This window comes from Crocodylus siamensis, chromosome 6, assembly GCF_052110815.1.
Source record: "Crocodylus siamensis isolate JL-2025a chromosome 6, ASM5211081v1, whole genome shotgun sequence".
NCBI lineage: Eukaryota > Metazoa > Chordata > Crocodylia > Crocodylidae > Crocodylus > Crocodylus siamensis.
In genome coordinates this window covers 20,985,695-21,002,884 of record NC_143400.1, presented here as the reverse complement: position 1 = coordinate 21,002,884, position 17,190 = coordinate 20,985,695, and the positions used below count along the sequence as shown (strand labels likewise).

Here is a 17,190-nt window from a genome sequence, read left to right as displayed (position 1 = left end):
CCTCTGCCCAGGGCGCATGCGCAGGCAGCCGGCCGCTTCTCCCTTTTGTTCCCCGCTGGGAGCCGGCTAAGCGAGGGAGTGGGGGTTCTTTGCGCATGCGCCACTGGCAGCCCGAGGGGTCCAGGTTCGAGCCCCGCTTGCACGGGATGGTCTTCCCGGGTCCCTCCTGCCCCTGCTTCTCCGGGACACCTTCCCCGCTCCCGTCTGTCAGCCTGGACGTGTCTGCAGCCTTGACCTGGTCGTTGCCGGTGCAGAGACTTGCTCTGTCCCCTCCTGCCCGTCTCCCAGCCGGGACCCCCGGGCCGCACAAACCCGGTCTGCGGGCCGGGCCGAGGAGGCTGCAGCAGCCGCCGCCGCCGCCGGGACCCGCCCCCGGGGCAGCGATGCGGCGTTTCCCGCTTCCTCCCCGGTGCCCGGAGCCGTCGCTGCGGGGTCCCGTGTCCGTGCGGGGGCGGGGCGGGCGCCCGCGTTTCCTCCCCGCCCCCTTCCTTCCTGCGCGTGCGGCGGCTGCGCCAGGCCCCGGCGCCAGCCACGGGCACGGGTGGGTCCCGGCGCGGGGCGGGGGCTGGGTCCCGCGTGGATCCTGCGGGGGCAGCGGGCCCGGCCCGGGGGGGGACCCCGGAGGCCGGGAGGCTGGCGGAGCAGCCGCGTGCCCCGGGCCGCAGGGGGGGGCAGGTCCCGCGTCTCCCAGCGCAAGGCGGGATCTGCGCCGTCTCCTTTCCCGCAGACAGGCCGGGAGACGAATGATGTCTGCGGTTGCCACGAGCCCCGGCTGGGGTGAGACATCTCCTGGTGGAGAAAATGGCCACTGAGTTGGAGCCCGGGCAGCCGTGGGCCTTCGCTTCACAGCCCTGGTGCAGCTTAAGGTGACGCTGGAGGAGCAGGAGCCAGGAGATCTCTAGGCAGGAGTGGTGGGGGTGAACAAAGTCCCTGGTGTCATCAAGGCTTTGACCAACGGGGCATCCCTGTCCCCACGTGACTGGCACCACACAGTCACACCGCAGGTGCGGGAGGAGCCGGTGGATCGCCAGGAGACCCAGGGGCAGGAGGGGAAGAGACCCCCAGCTGAGGCGGAGCTGGACTTGGCGCCCCCCGGGCCACGACCCCCCGGCCCCGAGACCTGGCGCCGGCATTTCCGGGCCCTCGGCTACCGGGCGGCGGTGGGGCCGCGGGAGGCGTGCAGCCGCCTGCGGGAGCTGTGCCGGGGCTGGCTGGAGCCGCAGCGCCGCAGCCCGGAGCAGGTGCTGGAGCAGTTCCTGGCCATCCTGCCGCGGGGCATGCGGAGCTGGGAGTGGGGGCGCGGCGTGGAGACCTGCGCCCAGGCCATGGCCCTGGCCGAGGGGCTGCAGCCAGGGCAGGCGGGGTATGAGAAACCTCAGATTAGAGCAGTATTTCACCCTGACTGTCAGAGCTGCCGTCTCCACCTCCACGTGACTGGGGGATATTCCCTTTCACCCTTTCTCTCTCAGTTCCCAGCTATCCAGTAACATATTTATCTTGTTTCCAGGTCACGCTGAGTATGAAGGTCAAGGAGGTGTCCTCAGACAAGATGCGGCCCACTGGGTCATTGCAGGAGTTTGGGGATTGCTGGCTGGAGCAGCCAACGGCCCGTCCTGCAGACATGTCTCTGGAGGGGGCAGGAGAGAGGGAAACCCCAGAACCTCAGGACAAGACACCTCACGTCCCCAAAAAGGAGCACCCACCCAACCAGAAGTTAGGTACATGCCAGCCTATTTGATATCTAAGGTTAACATGGGCTTGATACCCACAGAGCAACAATTACACCCCATATTATTAGGGTTGGCTAGGTCAGTTGATTTTGGGGACACCTAGGAAGAAAATAGGGAAGGGAGTGAGATCTTAGATTAAAAACAAGTGCTCTATGCTGGGATACCTAGCAGTGCATACTGTGCAGTACTGTACTAGGTCTCAAACTGGTCCAAGGAGCCAGTGGCAGGTCAGGTGCTGGATGCCGGCCAGGGCGTGGGTCTGGGTGCCTCAGGAGCTGTCCTGCCTTCAGGATGAGAGGCTCAAATGTCTGCCCCTGCCTGTGACGGCAGCAGTATTTATAACCATGTGGGTGGGGTAGGGCAGAGCTCTGATCTCTGTGGGGGGGCAGCTCCCAGGCTGGGGGCCCCTGATCTTTCTCACTACATGTGTGCAGCTCCCGGCAGAGAGAGGCTGTATTTTGGTTGGGCCTTGTAATACTCCCATGGCAACAATCAATTCTGTAATTGTTTGCCTATCAATGCTCTAATTGGCCCTTTCTCATGCCCCTGGGAGCCCTCCATGCACAATAAAAGGCTGGTGCTGGTGTGAGGGCAATGGGTTTCACCAGTAACATTTGGCTGGTTCAGGTACATTTAACCCCAGGCCTCTGTCCTGCAGCAGATGCTCCTAAAGCAGAGGAGACCTGGAACTGGTCAGCAAATAAGAGGTCCTCAGACTGGTGCCCGGAAGGAAGTCCTTCCCCAGAAGCAGGTAAGGAGTGGTGGTTTTACCCTCTCTGGCAGTAGAAACCACCATTCATCAGTGGAGAAACTTTGCCAGACTGTTTTGATAGATTCAGTGCTCCCACAGGTCAGCTGTTCTTGTTCTCCCCATGCCCCAGAAACATTTCATAGTTTCATATCCTGGAGCAGACTGACCTTGCATGTCCCCTCCCCCTCCCTTTAACATGTCATGGTGACATTGCACCAGCTTCCTTTGAGGGTCTCTCCCATGGAGCGATGTCCCTGCAGGTTGTGACACAGTGTTTTGATCACCACCCTGCGCTGGGACAGAGGTTGGGAATCTCACATCCAGCTTTGTGCCTGTGGAAGTCTATTAACAAGGGCTCTGGGAGTATAAGTTTTCCTCCTTCCCACTCTTCCACACACTGAGGCCTCCAACTGTCTTAGTCCCAGGCCGGTACAGGAGATTAGCAGGGCTTTCCCCGTGCCAGCATCACCAGGCTAACCTGTGCACTCTCTTCCCCACCCTGCGCACACAGGGACCCTGAGCAGAGCTGAGCAGCAGCCTTCTGAGGAGGGGCCTGTAATCCTGGAGCTGTGGTGGACTTCCCCAGGGAGACTGGGAGAAATGGGCTCCCTGACACGTGAGTGGGGCCAGCTGGAGAAAGGACAAAGCATGCCTCCAAAGCAGGGGGAGAGCTTGGAGGTAAGCAAAGCAGCAGGTTCATTTTGGGGTGAGACTGAAGCTGGGGCAGAAGTGAGGAGGAGCCAGGGGTGCAGGGAAGAATTTTGGATAGTGGAGAGACCTGAAGAGTGACAAGAGGAAGCTTTACTGGTGACAGAGGCTGCAACCACACCACGCTGGCAATGGCAGGACCTCGCTCCCGAGTACAGGCAGCCAGGGTTGCTTGCACTGGAAGGCCTGGCCAGAGTCCGTGGAGCCAGACCTCCCTCTACCTCTAGAAGCGCTGCCTCAGCTGGCTCTAAGGATCAATCACATAGAACGTTTTAAGACCTGAAAACCAAAAAAGAGCCCCTCTAGGTACTCTGTAACACCCCGCCAGCACCAGGAAGCATGAGGCAATGGTCTCTATAGCTGAACCCAGCAACTGGCCTCTAGCCTGGCCTAGACAGTGGAGCAGCGCCAGGCAGTGCCTAGACAGCTGTATGGGTTTGCAGTTTGGTAGAAGCAAGGAGTACACCCAGCTGCTAGACACTTGTGGTAGTCTGAGGTAAAGCAGAGGATGGGGTAGATTTGCACCTTGCAAACTAAGTGAAATAGTGAGGCACAGCAAAAGTTTTTGTGACCCTAAGCTCATTTCTCAGATGCACTGAAAGAACATACCCAGGCCAGACTATCAAATAAAGAGAGTCTTTGGAATACCAAATGAAGGGGAAGGTGGAGGTGGGAGCGGGGACAATGCTGGGACAGGTGAAAATAAGTAAAGACCCCCACATACAAAGGGGACCCTGAAGTCTGCGTAGTAAGGAGGGAGCACAGTTTGTTGGGATCCACTGCAAGGCCTGGTGCCTTGGTTATGAATAAGAGTTAGGGAGTTTGTTGTTTGAGGCTGGGAGGCTGCCTTTTAGCCAGACTACTTTGTCCCCTTTGGCTACACTGAAACAACCGTCCTTTTCTGGGAGGGGATGGAGAGCAGTAATGATGTGTCCAAGATTTCTGAGCCGGAGCTGTAGGTGACACTACCAGTAGCACTTTTTTTGTCTTTGTTTCCCGGGCCGGTATTGCAGGAGGTGGGAGCAAGGTCTGAGTCTGGCTTTTTTGCTTGTAGTGACTACAGTTTTGGGATTATTTTCTAACTTGGATTCTCTGCTCCAGGCCTTTAAAGTGTGCCCTGAGGTAGATGGGAGGTATTGAAGCAGAGTGTGTTGTAGCATAGAGCTGGGCTTTGAACAGTGGATCTAGTGGTGTGCTTAGAATAAAAGCTAGCTGTAGTAGTTGGTAGGTTTCTGATATAATGTGGTGTTTTGGAAATGATTTTGCTGGATACAATAGTCCAGTGTTGATTTGAGGGAGGGGTGGAAGTTGTTAAAATCCTGGTGACATTTCTAGGGGCTGCTTCCCACCTGTCCATAGGATGAAGATGTTATTGATGTACCTTAGCTGCCTCATCCCCTTCATTTACCTATGGAGGAACCAGACTTCCGGGTCTGTCTTAAATATTGGCATGTTGTGGGGGGCATATGCATGCCCATAGCATTGCCATCTGTAATTATGTATAGGGAGTCCTGTATCTGAACTAATTGTGTGCAAGGATAAAGAAAGCCAGTGTTTGTGAACCCCCAAGAAAGTGAAATGAAGACCAGTCCCTTTCCCCCTATACCAGTGCATAACTGGGGGGGGGAGATGTAGCTCCAGAGCTGATACCATCCATAGAAATCCCCTCCATGCTGATAGGTGTGACTTCTGCCCCAAAAAGTCCAGAAGCTTTGTGACTCCATTTCCAGAAACTGCAATATGATAGTTCCTGGAGTTTGAAAAACACATTTCTTCTTCCATATATTTCTGAACTCATTATGCTCTGAGTCTAGCCTGCCCCAACATACCACAGCCTTTGGGGATCCACTTTCCCACTTGCATCCTCTCCAGCCCCTGCTAAGGTGAGATGACATCAGAGGGGTGAGGGGCAGATGCCCTATATTGTATGGGGCCAGCCAGTCGCATCCTAGACTCCAAAAAACAATTGCCATCACTGTGCCAGGCTCTGCAGTTCTCTGGGGTGGTTTGTGTTGGAGAAGGATAAATTCTTGGGGTCCCCTGTCCCATGCAGGGATCACTGTGCGTCACTGCCATGAAAACAACTTCCCAGGGATGACTTAGAGCACCTACACTACAGAGTCGCCCCGAGGCAGTACTTATGCCAATTAAAATTAGCTGCACCATCTCCCTGGATAAAATGGGCTAGACAGAAACGTTAACTCCTACATCCACAGAGCCATATCCACACCACGTAACAACTGAATAATAGGGAATTTTGTACCCCTACCTGCAAAGACTAAGCTTACAAAACTTTGAAGTACAGAGTAAGTGCAGATAGGGTTGTGTAGGCTGGAAGCACCTGAAACAGAAGATACTGATGGTGTAATGCTTGTGACTCCAGCTCTGGGATGCCTTTGAGGATGTGGCTCTGCATTTCACAAGGAAGGAGTGGGAGCTGCTGGAGGATGAAGACAAGGTGCTTTACCAGGACCAGATGCTGAGGAATTACCAAGCCCTTGTTTCCCTGGGTAAAGCTTTGATACTTGGTTATCCCTAGTGCTGTGTGAACTCTGAAGTTTCCTGTCTTCTCCATGTTTTTCAGACTTCATAAACTTTTGGCTGGTGGTTTAAATCTTTTTCATCCCAAGTGCTTTGTCAGTGATCAGGACTCTCTCACATTTCATATTTATATGTCCTCCTTCATTTGATTCAGCCGCCTTCCCTTGAGTCTTCTCTATTCTTGTAACTCCTGGTGCTTCCATATTCAGCGGTTTCTTGGCAGCATGATCTCCCTTTTGCCTTCTCAGCATATTCACATCATCTCTAATTCATTTGTCCATAAAAATAGGCTGACAGCTCTTCCTTGTAGAATTATTCTGATTTCCTCCCTCTTTGGCCTAGTGTCTCCGATCCAAACATATATAAGAATCCAAGCATGCTGGATGCAGTGCTGTCTCAATCCTCTTTCTCCTCCTTCGGTTCTTACCAGGCAGAAGTTAATGGAAATCTTATCAGCCTAGGCTGCTACAGCGTGGATTTTGCATTTCCTCACCTCTTTCTTTAGTGACGTGTGTACACGTGATGTAGCCCAGGTACTTCTGGCAAGGGGTCACTGGAAGCTTCTGCCCACCGTCCTTCCTAACATCATCTCCATAGACCCCTGAGTCTGGCTTTGCTGTACTTGCGTTGAGACCTGTGCTCTCAAGCTCACACTGCCATTCTCAGATGTTTCCTTATCTTCCTCCTAAACTCCATGTGACATGTCCATTGATGATAAAAAAAGACTGAGCTCAGTGCAGGGCCTAGTTCAAGCCAGGTTTCATTTCCAGAGGATCTCTAATACAAGGGCTTGTTCTGGCTTGTGTGGAGGTTTGATGTACTTAACTTTTACTGGGTCAACTTGCTTTCTGGTGCTTTTTTAACCTCTGTTTCTCCCAAAGGACTTCCTTAGGGAAGCTCTCAAATGCTTTTTTCTAGCTGAACAAAGACCATATAGAGCTTTTTATTCTTTTCTGTAATCATCTTGAATGTCAGAGGATTTTTGCACATGTCTAAAAACACACTAATTATTACTTATGTTAGTGATCCTCTTGAGTCTAGCTGCAATAGCCTTTTCCTTATCTTTTTTCAAGGAGTGGCTAAGTAACTGTTCTCCAGTCATTGGTACATTGGTATTTATTACCTATCTCTTTGAACAAGGAATGTGATCTTATATAAGTCACCTTTTACCCCCAGTCTCTTATCCTGTACCTTTTCTAAATGTAATACTTTAATTCCCATCCTGTTACTTTCCTAGTGTTTCTGGATCTTCCACAGACCAGGTATGCATCTCTCCTGTTTACCCGCTTTTTCAATTTACTATTCTCCTAATTTGCTCTGCACTCTTCCCTGGAATTCCAAATTTAATTTAGTAAGCGCTTCTACACAAGACACTTTACTGCTTAGTAGACCAATTTACTGCACACTAAATGTCGCTATCTGCACATGCGGATGTTTATTGCACAGTGAATTGACCTATATTGGTCTACTCCGTGGTTAATTTGCTACGTGCAAATGCAGGTAGCAGATTTAACTGCAGAGTAGCTATTGTGCAGCAGGGCACATGTAGACGGCTGACTGGGAACAGATTTGCTCCCAGTCAGCCGAGCAGCAGGGATCAGGAGGTTGCTCCCTGCCCCCACAACCTACCTGTTGCTGGGGTGATCTCCAGTGGCAGATCCCAGGCTGAGACAATGTCCTTCTGTCCTAGCAGCATGGAGCTCCTGGCCCCAGCTCTACAATCAGAGCAGAGCCTGGGAGATTGCTGCCTGCTGCTGGGTTGCACTTCAGTGGCAGAGTCTGGGCTGGCACAATGTCCCCCTAACCTGGCAGCAGGGAGCTACCTCCCAGCCCCAGCTCTGATTGCAGAGCAGCTCCAGCAGGAACACATGCAGGGAAGAGGGGGATTGAAGCCCCTGTATGGAGGGAAGGAGCTGGGCAGGGCTGGGGCTGCTGCCCCATCAGATGGAGCTTGGGGCCCAGGGCTCCAACGTGTGGCTGCGGGGCCCCAGCAGGGAGCAGGACAGGGCTGTGGGTGGCTCATCTGGGAGAGGGGGAGGGCTGGTTCCCCACTGCCACGCACACCCCCAGGGAGCAGGGGGGACTCGCACCTCCCAGATCTGTACCTGGAGCAGGCTGCAGGCTCGAGAGGGAGCCCTGCTTCCCTTCCCCAGGGCTTCCGGAGCCAGTGGGCGTGATCCGGCATGGCTGAGGACAGCAGGGCAGTGCAGGGATTCCTCACCGGTGCGAGCTCCCTGCCCGCCCTGGCTATTCACCTCCAGCGCCAGCCACTGCTTTGGGGGGCGCAGCCTGGAGCTCAGCAGCGTTGGCCGCGGCGGAGCCTATACAGCATTGACCGTGGGGTCCCAGGGTGGTTGCCCTGATTCGCACCCCACCTCCCCCCCCACCCCCGAGACAGCCCTGGATGGCAGTAATTCAGTGCTACTTCTAACCATTCCCCTTTATACTGTGCTTGATCTTTTCTGCATGAATCTTGGTCCGAATTCAGCTTTGCCACTTTTTGAGGACTTATTTTTTCCTTCAGTACCTCCATGAAACCCATATATTCCTCCGCAAGTTTTGCCACCTGACTTTGCTTATGTCGGCAGTTCCCAAACACTGACCGATTGCACACCGCCAATTTAAAATGATACAACCTTAAGTGCCACCAGCAAATTTTTGTCATATAAAGTAATTATAATAAATCTTTTAATGAATACCACTGACAGGTGGTCTGCATACCACACTGGTGGTACACATACCACAGATTGGGAACCACTGACTTTCGGCTAATACTATTTCAACAGCTAAAAGTGCAAATGCCTTCCCTGTATCCCAAAGTGTATCTACATCTAACTCTTTATTATTATAGAAAGACTGTTGGTTGACTTTGCTGCATAGCTCAGGCATTCCCTACAAGCTTATTTCTACCATGCCTTGTCTCCCCAGGTTCTTCCTCTGGTATAGTTAGAGAGTAGCCTAAAGCCATCAAGTACTATGCTCTGTTGGACCACGAGACTCTCGCAAGATATCACACTTTCACTATGGTAATAGCTCTAGTTCTAGTCTTCGTGCAATTTATTGGTCTGGAATGGTCCTCTCTCTTAGATGTGATTCTAGGGTTGTCCTTGTTTTGGGAAACTCTGTAGATCATTTCCACATTATGGGATTCCATGTGCTATAAAAAGTGTCTCCCTTTTTTCTTTTTTTGCCCATCTCCATGAGACCTGTGAACTTTGTCACAAATCCTGTGGTAACTGCCAGCCTGTGCATTCATGTCTGCCTTGGGATCATTCTCCCATGTATGAGGTGATTGCATTAGTTGCATCTACAGTTGTTATAAAATTATCTTCTTCTGTGCCACCTCGGTGATAAATTAACCTCTCTCCCAGAAAAAAAGGTTTCCCTTTGAGCCATCTGTCATGGATTCTTTTCAGTGCTACGAGTTCTCACTTTAAACCTTCACTGAGAATAAACTCATTTCTGCTTTTTTCACATGGAGTTATACATGTTATATATGTTATCCATTCATAAGCGTGTCTGATGTCTCCTAATTTTGGTACCTTGAAAATAGCAAAAGCTTTTCTGCTTTCTTGTACCTCATAGATCACTGCACCATCACCCCTCTCTCTTGTGACTGCCAGTCTCCTACCTTTCTTATACTTCCAAGTGGTTTGTGCATTGTTTCCTGTGATCATCTGTCCACTAGGGGGGTGACAAGGATTGTCGTATGTTGAAGGCTTCTCCCTGCAGTGCCATCTCTTTCATCCTAAATGTTCATCCTCCCTCGTCCATCAGGGTCCTAGTAGAATCCTTCAGTTGAAGGGATCCATTCCCCAAATCCCGGTTTGTTCTTGTCCATCCAACACCGAGTCACAAACACTCTAACTATTGCCCCAAACAGGATATCAGGGTCCCACACCTGACTTAATCTGCCGCATCCAGCAAGGAGAGGTGGAGCTCTGGGTCTCTGATGATGAGGACTGCGGGGAAATCTCATGGTCGGAGGAGCTGCTGCCAGGTGAGCTATGATAATCCCCTCAACCCAAGTCCAATCCCCAGACAGACATGGGACCTGCTTTGTGATGACCTAAAATAGCTTATCTTGTAATTTGTCCTGGCACATGTTATTCCAACATCCTGAAATTCAAAGCCATGTAGTCAAGCAATTTTTCCATCTTCTTCCCCTCAGTTAAAACTGTTAGGGGAAAATCGAGTTTGCTGCATTGATTTTTAGGCACTGATCTGGTTTCCCTTGGAAACACTGGTATGTGCCACAGAAGCAGCAGGTCCAATGTAAGGCAGAGCTCCTAATACAGCCATGACTGCTGCTGACAAGCCCCAGAAATCCACCATGAGGCTGTTCACCCTTGCACACACAAATGTTGCTCTCAAGACTGTCGGAGATCAAGGGCGAGCATTAGAAAGCAGTCTCACATATGCACTTTGGCTTCTGAAGCATGTGAGCCCATTCAGGTAGGGTGCTTGGTATCATCTTCCTTTGCCGCACCCATGCTGTGGGACATAATAGCCCCTAGAGATCCTCACTCTTGCCTTAAGCAGATCATTTTGTATTCATCTTGAGCCCATTTGAGCATGAAGCCATTCACAGATTCATGTACTGTTCTGAGGCACATGTCCCATATGTTTGTCCCAGCATTTGAGGAGGTGATGACCCTGACAGCTGGGCTGCAAAGCCTGAGAATCTGGCTCTGAAATCCATGGAGTAGGGAACGTTAGCACAGCAAAGGGACCTGCCCCTCCCCCCCCCACAGTGCTTAAGAGTTTGGAAGGAAGACCTTGTTTCCTTAAGGAAACAGGTGGCAATATCCAGTCCTGCTCAGAGGCCCATCCCAGCAGAAGGAATAGCAGTGTTGGCCTTTTGCCTGCAGGGTAGGGACTAATCTGGAGTTTCTCTTCCCCACGCAGGAGGTGCCTGGCTGCTGAGCAGAGCTGAGGAGCAGGCTCCTGTGCGAGGGCCTGCAGACCTGGAGCCAGCATGGACTTCCCCGGGTTGTTTGGGTGCACTTGACTCTGTGAGACCTGAGAAGGAGCAATGGCACACCAGTCAGGGGAGGCCCCACAAGCAGAAGGAGGATGTAGCAGTGACTCAGATACCATCTCCAGTTGGGCATGAGAGTGGAGAAGGGACACAAGCCAGAAAGAGCCCTGGGTGCAGGGAAGAATTTGTGGAGCTGAGAGACCTGAAGAACCACAAGGCAGAGTTCCCCTGGAGAGAGAGACTGCATCCAAACACCGCCAGTGGAGATGGCCTCAGAGGGAAGCAGGAGCTCACGACCAAGCCCAGGGGGAGAGCCCACCCCTGCCCTGAGTGCAGGAAAAACTTTATCTGCCCCTCACTCCTGGCTCTGCACAAGATAAGACCAGCTAGGGAGAAGCCCTACATATGCTCCAAGTCTGGGAAGAGCTTCACCTTTCCCTCGCCCCTGGCTGCTCGCCGCAAGATCCATTCTAAAGTGCTCCCCAACTGCTTCACGAAATCTGGGAAGAGCTTTGTGTTGCCCTCTGACCTGTTCCAGAACCAACAGAGACACAGGGAGAAGCGTCAGTACTGCTGTGTCAAGTGTGGTAAGACCTTTACCCGTTTCTCCTCCCTGGCTTGGCACCGGAGCATGCACTTGGGGTGGAAGACACATCACTGCACCAAATGCAGGAAGAACTTCATGTGCTGGCAAGGCCTCTCCCAGCACCAGTGTGTGCAAAGGGAGCAGCCAAACCACTGCACCAAGGGTGGGAAGAACTTCAGGCAGCCCTCCAGCCTGGCCAGGCACATGCAAATACACAGAAGGGAGAAGCCATATCTTCTCTCTGAGTATGGAAAGAGCTTTACCATCCTGGCCAAACATGAGCTTATCCACACAGGGGAGAAGCTACATCAGTGCTTTGAGTGTGGGAAAAGCTTCACCTGTGCTTCTTACCTGGCACAGCACCAGCTCATCCATACAGTGCAGAGGCCACATCAGTGCTCTGTGTGTGGGAAGAGCTTCTCCCAATCTTATTACTTGGCCCAGCACCGGTGCATCCACAGAGGGGACAAGCCACATCAGTGCCCAGATTGTGGGAAAAGGTTCACCCGGTCCTCCAACCTGGCCCAGCACAAGCGCATCCACACGGGAGAGAAGCCGTATCAGTGCAGTCAGTGTGGGAAAAGCTTCATCCGGTCCTCCAGTCTAGCCCAGCACCAACGAATCCACACAGGAGAGAAGCCACATCAGTGCTCTGTGTGTGGGAAAAGCTTTACACAGTCCCCCAACCTGGTCCGGCACCAGCGCATCCACACAGGGGAGAAGCCACATCAGTGCCCTGAGTGTGGGAAAAGCTTCACCCGCTCTTGCTACCTAGCACAGCACCAGCTTATCCATACAGTGGAGAGGCTACATCAGTGCACTGTGTGTGGGAAGAGCTTTACCAAATCCTGTCACCTAGCCCGGCACCAGCGCATCCATATGCGGGAAAAATCACATCAGTGCTCTGAGTGTGGGAAAAGCTTCACCTGCTCTTCCCAACTGGCACAACACCAGGTCGTCCATACTGGGGAGAGGCCACATCAGTGCTCTGAATGTGGGAAGAGCTTCACCCAATCCTCCAGCCTGGCTCGGCACCAGCATATCCACATGGGGGAGAAGCCACATCAGTGCTCAGAGTGTGGGAAGAGCTTCACCAACCCCTACAACCTGGCCCAACACCAGCGCATCCACACAGGGGAGAAGCCGCATCACTGCTCTGTATGTGGGAAGAGCTTTACCCAATCCTCCCACCTGGCCCGCCACCAACGCATCCATACAGGGGAGAAGCCGCATCAGTGCTTTGTGTGTGGGAAGAGCTTCACCTGCTCTTCCCAACTGGCACAGCACCAGGTCGTCCACACAGGGGAGAGGCCACATCAGTGCTCTGAATGTGGGAAGAGCTTCACCCAATCCTCCAGCCTGGCCCAGCACCAGCGCATCCACACAGGGGAGAAGCCACATCACTGCTATGAATGTGGGAAGAGCTTTACTAACTCCTCCAGCCTATCCCAGCACCAGCGCATCCACACAGGGGAAAAGCCACATCACTGCTCTGAGTGTGGGAAAAGCTTTACCCAGTCCTCGCACCTGGCCCAGCACCAGCGTATGCACACAGGGGAGAAGCCGCATCAGTGCTTGGAGTGTGGGAAAAGCTTCACCAACTCCTCCAACCTGGCCCAGCACCAACGTATCCACACGGGGCAGAAACCATATGAGTGCTCTGTGTGTGGGAAGAGCTTCACCCAGTTCTTCAGCTTGGCCCAGCACCAGCGCATCCACACAGGGGAGAAGCCATATCAGTGCTCTGTGTGTGGGAAGAGCTTTACCCAGTCCTCCCACCTGGCCCAGCACCAGCGTACCCACACGGGAGAGAAACCACATCAGTGCTTTGAGTGTGGAAAAAGCTTCACCCGTTCTTGCTACCTGGTACAGCATCAGCGCATCCACACGGGGGAGAAGCCACATCAGTGCTCTGAGTGTGGGAAAAGCTTCAGCCACTCCTCTAGCCTGGCCTGGCACCAGCGCATTCACACCCGGGAGTATCCATAATTCAGTCAGCAATACATGAAGGGTTTGGTGGTGCTTACCTGCTCAGCACCCACAATTGGCTGCAATCAGGAAAGCAGGCCTATGCTGGTGTACTGTAGAAAAAATTCACCCAGCTTTCAGCCCATGTAGGGTGCTGCAGAACCCAAAGGACCCAGAGGCTGGTCCCCAAGGTTTGATTGGGAGCAGCAGCTAAGAGGAAATGCCTCAAGCAGAGGCCAGCCCAAATGCTAGGGGAAGCCGTGATGAGACGATCTTTGCATCAGCCTTGGAGCCTGTGCATTCCCCATCATTCTCTAAAAGTCTAAAAGCTGTCTATTCTTCCTGCAGGGGGAACAAGTACCTTCACAATAGGGTGCCCTCCCTAAGACACTTCTCCAAATGACACGCAGAAATTGTCCTTGGCCACCTCCCAGCTTTATCCTCCCTCCTGTTCCCAGGCTTCTGGTATCTGAAGCACTTGAGTTGTAAGGAGGACATTTATGGCTGGGGAAGTATACACTGCTGTTCACCTTGACCTCGCCTTTCCCCTCCACAGCATCAGCTTTCTCCTTGGCCTGTTCATGCCCAATGGGTATCTGCAAGGAGCTACTACTGCCACCCCAAGCCCAGTTTTGCAGGTTTTGCTTTGCAGCTTCTCCAAAACTCTGCACCACTGGCTGCCTGCTGCTCTACCTGTTCTCCTTCCCTTCATTTCATTCTTTATAATGCATTCCCTACTAAAGCCCCAGAACTACTCTTTACCCCTGCTGCCCCATTTCCTCTTTGCCCCTTCACCCCTTCTACTCCTGTTTCTCTTAGCCCTTCCCCACAGTCAAGACTTGGGGACCAGTCTCTGGGTCCTTTGAGTTCTGCTGCACCCTGCATGGGCCAAAGGCTGGGTGAATTCATTCACTACTATGAGTCCACTTTCCTGAATATAGCCACTGGTGAGTGCTGAGCAGGGGCTTATTCCCCTTTATTCAGCAGTGGGGAGGCCAGATCTGGAGTACTGTGTTCAGTTTTGGGACCTCCACTACAGAAAGGATGTGGACAAATGGGAGAGAGTCCGGTGGAGGGTGACAAAAGTGATGGGACTGAGGGAACTGGGTATATTTAGTCTAGAGAAAAGAAGACTGGGGGGATTTAACAGCAGCCTTCAACTACTTGAAGCAGGGTGTGAAAGGGAATGGAGCTGGACTATTCTCAATGGTGGCAGATGATAGGTCAAGAAGCAATGGGCTCAAGTTGCAGCAAGGGAAGTTTAGGTTAAATGTTAGGATGAATTTTCTCATTCGAAAGGTAGTAAACCACTGGAATAGGTTACCCAGAGAAGTAGTGGAAGCTCCCTGCTTGAAGGTTTTCAAACCCTGGGTAGGCAAAGCTTTGGCTGGGATGATCTAATCAGGGCTGGTCCTGCTTTGAGCGAGGCATTGGAGGAGATCTGACCTCGTGAGGTCCCTTCCAACCCTAACTTTCTATGATTCCTTGACTGCACATGAGAAGACTGAGGGAGGATTTGGTGGCTGGCTATAAGTATGCAAAGTGTGAATATCAGGAGCTGGGAGAGAAACTGTTCACCCGGGTGCTCCAGGGGAGGACAAGGAGAAAGGGTCATAAACTGTTGCAGGATGGTTTCAGGTTGGATGTAAGGAAGAACTTTACAGTAAGGGTGACCAGAACCTGGAACAGACTTCCCAAGGAGGTGATGCAGTCTCTGACCTTGGAAGCCTTCAAGAGGAGACTGGACAGATACCTCGCTGGGATCATTTGATCTTAGTAATATTCCTGCCAAGAACAGGGGGATTGGACTCTGTGATATTTTGAGGTCCCTTACAGCTCTTAATTTCTATGATTCTTTGATCCTTGTCGTTGGTCTCTGTGTCTTCTCCAGAGCTGTGTAATGGCAATAGACCAGGGCCCAGCACCCTTTCCAGGGCAAATCTCTCTGTGACTTCCCACCCCTTCCCTTTCCAGAGGATTCAGTGCAATCCAGGGGTGGTTGCTAAGCCTTGGGAGCAGTTCATCCCACTCAAGGCCTCTTTCCCATGTCTTGCTGTGCAACAAGGACTGGACCCTTTTGAAGGAACCTCTGGCCAGGGGACAGTGGAGTCTCTTTTCTGGGTGAAATGGGGTAGCAGAGGTGAAGGAGGTGCCACTGTGAATACTAAGGCCTCCCAGCTAGCGGCAAAGCCATGTGGCTCCATGATTATTGTGGGGAAACGTGTCCTGTTGCTTGCTGCCCTGCAGATTCCTGCAACTCCAAAGGTACCCGCCCCCTGCAAGGGGATGCTGGCCCCACCACTGCTTACTCCAGGGAGGGAGGAGGGCAGGAAGGGAGAGTTTCCCCCTCCCTCTCAGCTCCTGAGCCATTCCAGTGTGTAAAAGCAAGGGGAGCATTTTTCATGTAGAGGTAGCTCAGCCTGTATCCTGGGGCCTCCTACTGAGAGAGGTGCCTGGGGCTGCTCCCAGCTCAGGCAGCAAGCAGAAGAGGCATGATATAGAGACCGCAGATTGGATACAGGACTTTTGGAGGTCAGAGACAGCAGCCACCAAAGCACAGCCTTCACAGCAGAGGCTGCTGCAGGACTCAGCTCCCCAGGGGCAAGAGCAGGACACGAGACTTATGAGCAGGCTCCTAGCCATGATCAGAGACAGCAGTGGGGAGCAAAGCATTTGCCATCGGGGCTGTGGAGGGGCCCAGGGCAGCTGCAGAAGGGCCTGGTGTTGTTATCACTGCCCCTGGGGGAGCGACTGTCCCATGTGCTGCCATCACGGAGGAGATGATCACACCTGGTGCCTCTGACATCACTGTTTGGGGCACAGAGGCTGGGCCTTTCTGTCCTCTGGCCAGGTCCTGGGCATGGAGAGAGCAGGAAGGTGCTGGGTCTGCAGGACTCAGAGGGACTCATGGGTGACAGGAGTGGTGCGGGGACTAGGGGAAGCTCTCCCCTCCTTCACTACGTTGATGAGACTTGTCTCTTGGTGGGATGTCCCTGCTGCTTTTCTGCTCTGTGCTGTCCCTTGCATATGCCTTTCTTACCCCCTCTGGCCTCTGGGAAATATTCTCTGTAGGTTTCCTTGCAGCTCCCTTGGCCAATGCGAGGGGTGTCCCAATTGTAGACAGTTCATTCCAGTCACAAGCTCAAATGTGTCTGTGCCTGGATGTGGATTCCGGTAGGATTCAGTCCTAGAGATTGGGGCAGCACACTTCAGGGATGGGAAGAGCCAAGGATGTGTTATCTTATCATTGATCCACTCTGCCCATGGCTTCAGACTGCAGTTGGACAGAAAATGTCGACTACTGCCAGTATCTGTTGTGCAGAATTTTGAAAATGCTTTTTACATTTGTGAATTTTCTCTTTAAAAACTTCTGACAGAAATACTAAATGGTTAAACACTTATCTTCCCTGCTGTTTTCACAGGGCATGGGGACCCACCTTGTATAGGGGGGCCCCCACCTTCGCTCCCACTGCCATTCTCCAAGGATATAGGAACTCCCCCTGCCACAGTATCAGAGACTCCTTTTCCTGCTGGGTAAAGGCCCCCACCCCTGCCCCCCTTCACTGAGCATAGGGGGTTCCCTGTCCCCTGTTTCTGGTGCGGTGGGAAGGAGCAGGAGGCTGGGTTGGGAGTTGGGGTGATTGAGGGGGGGTGGTCAGAGGTCAAAGCAAGGTGGAGCAGGGGGCTGTGATGGGGGTCAGGACTGGGGGTAAAGGGAGATTGGGGGGTGGGGGTCAGAGCTGTGCAGGTGGGGGGAGAGGGAGGTCCAGTGCATCTGGTGTAGGGGTCAGGAGTCCTGGGGGTGGACTGGGTGGGGGGAAAGGAAGATCATGGGCAGCCGGAGTGTTGACTGGGATGGGGGTGAAGGGGACTGGGTTGGAGGACATTCAGATTGGAGGCTTGGGGTGGGGGGACCTGGGGGCAG

The 17,190-nt window shown here is 52.9% G+C and overlaps 1 protein-coding gene across 4 annotated transcripts; it reads left to right on the top strand.

The window, feature by feature from the left end:
• The first annotated feature begins 421 nt into the window (after positions 1-421).
• Positions 422-16,664, top strand: LOC149861542 (uncharacterized). Of its 4 annotated transcripts, none has more exons than XM_090052328.1 (7): positions 422-541; positions 1,508-1,718; positions 2,389-2,481; positions 2,993-3,159; positions 5,573-5,699; positions 9,614-9,730; positions 10,639-16,664. In XM_090052328.1, the coding sequence occupies exons 2-7, from the start codon at positions 1,520-1,522 to the stop codon at positions 13,284-13,286; spliced, it is 3,351 nt and encodes a 1,116-aa protein (XP_089908454.1). In that variant the 5' UTR covers positions 422-541; positions 1,508-1,519; the 3' UTR covers positions 13,287-16,664. The 4 variants fall into 4 exon arrangements, with proteins under 4 accessions (XP_089908454.1, XP_089908455.1, XP_089908453.1 ...); XM_090052329.1 differs by lacking the exon at positions 422-541 and adding an exon at positions 728-866 and having other exon boundaries at positions 2,392-2,481; XM_090052327.1 differs by lacking the exon at positions 422-541 and adding an exon at positions 728-866.
• Positions 16,665-17,190: the final 526 nt, after the last annotated feature.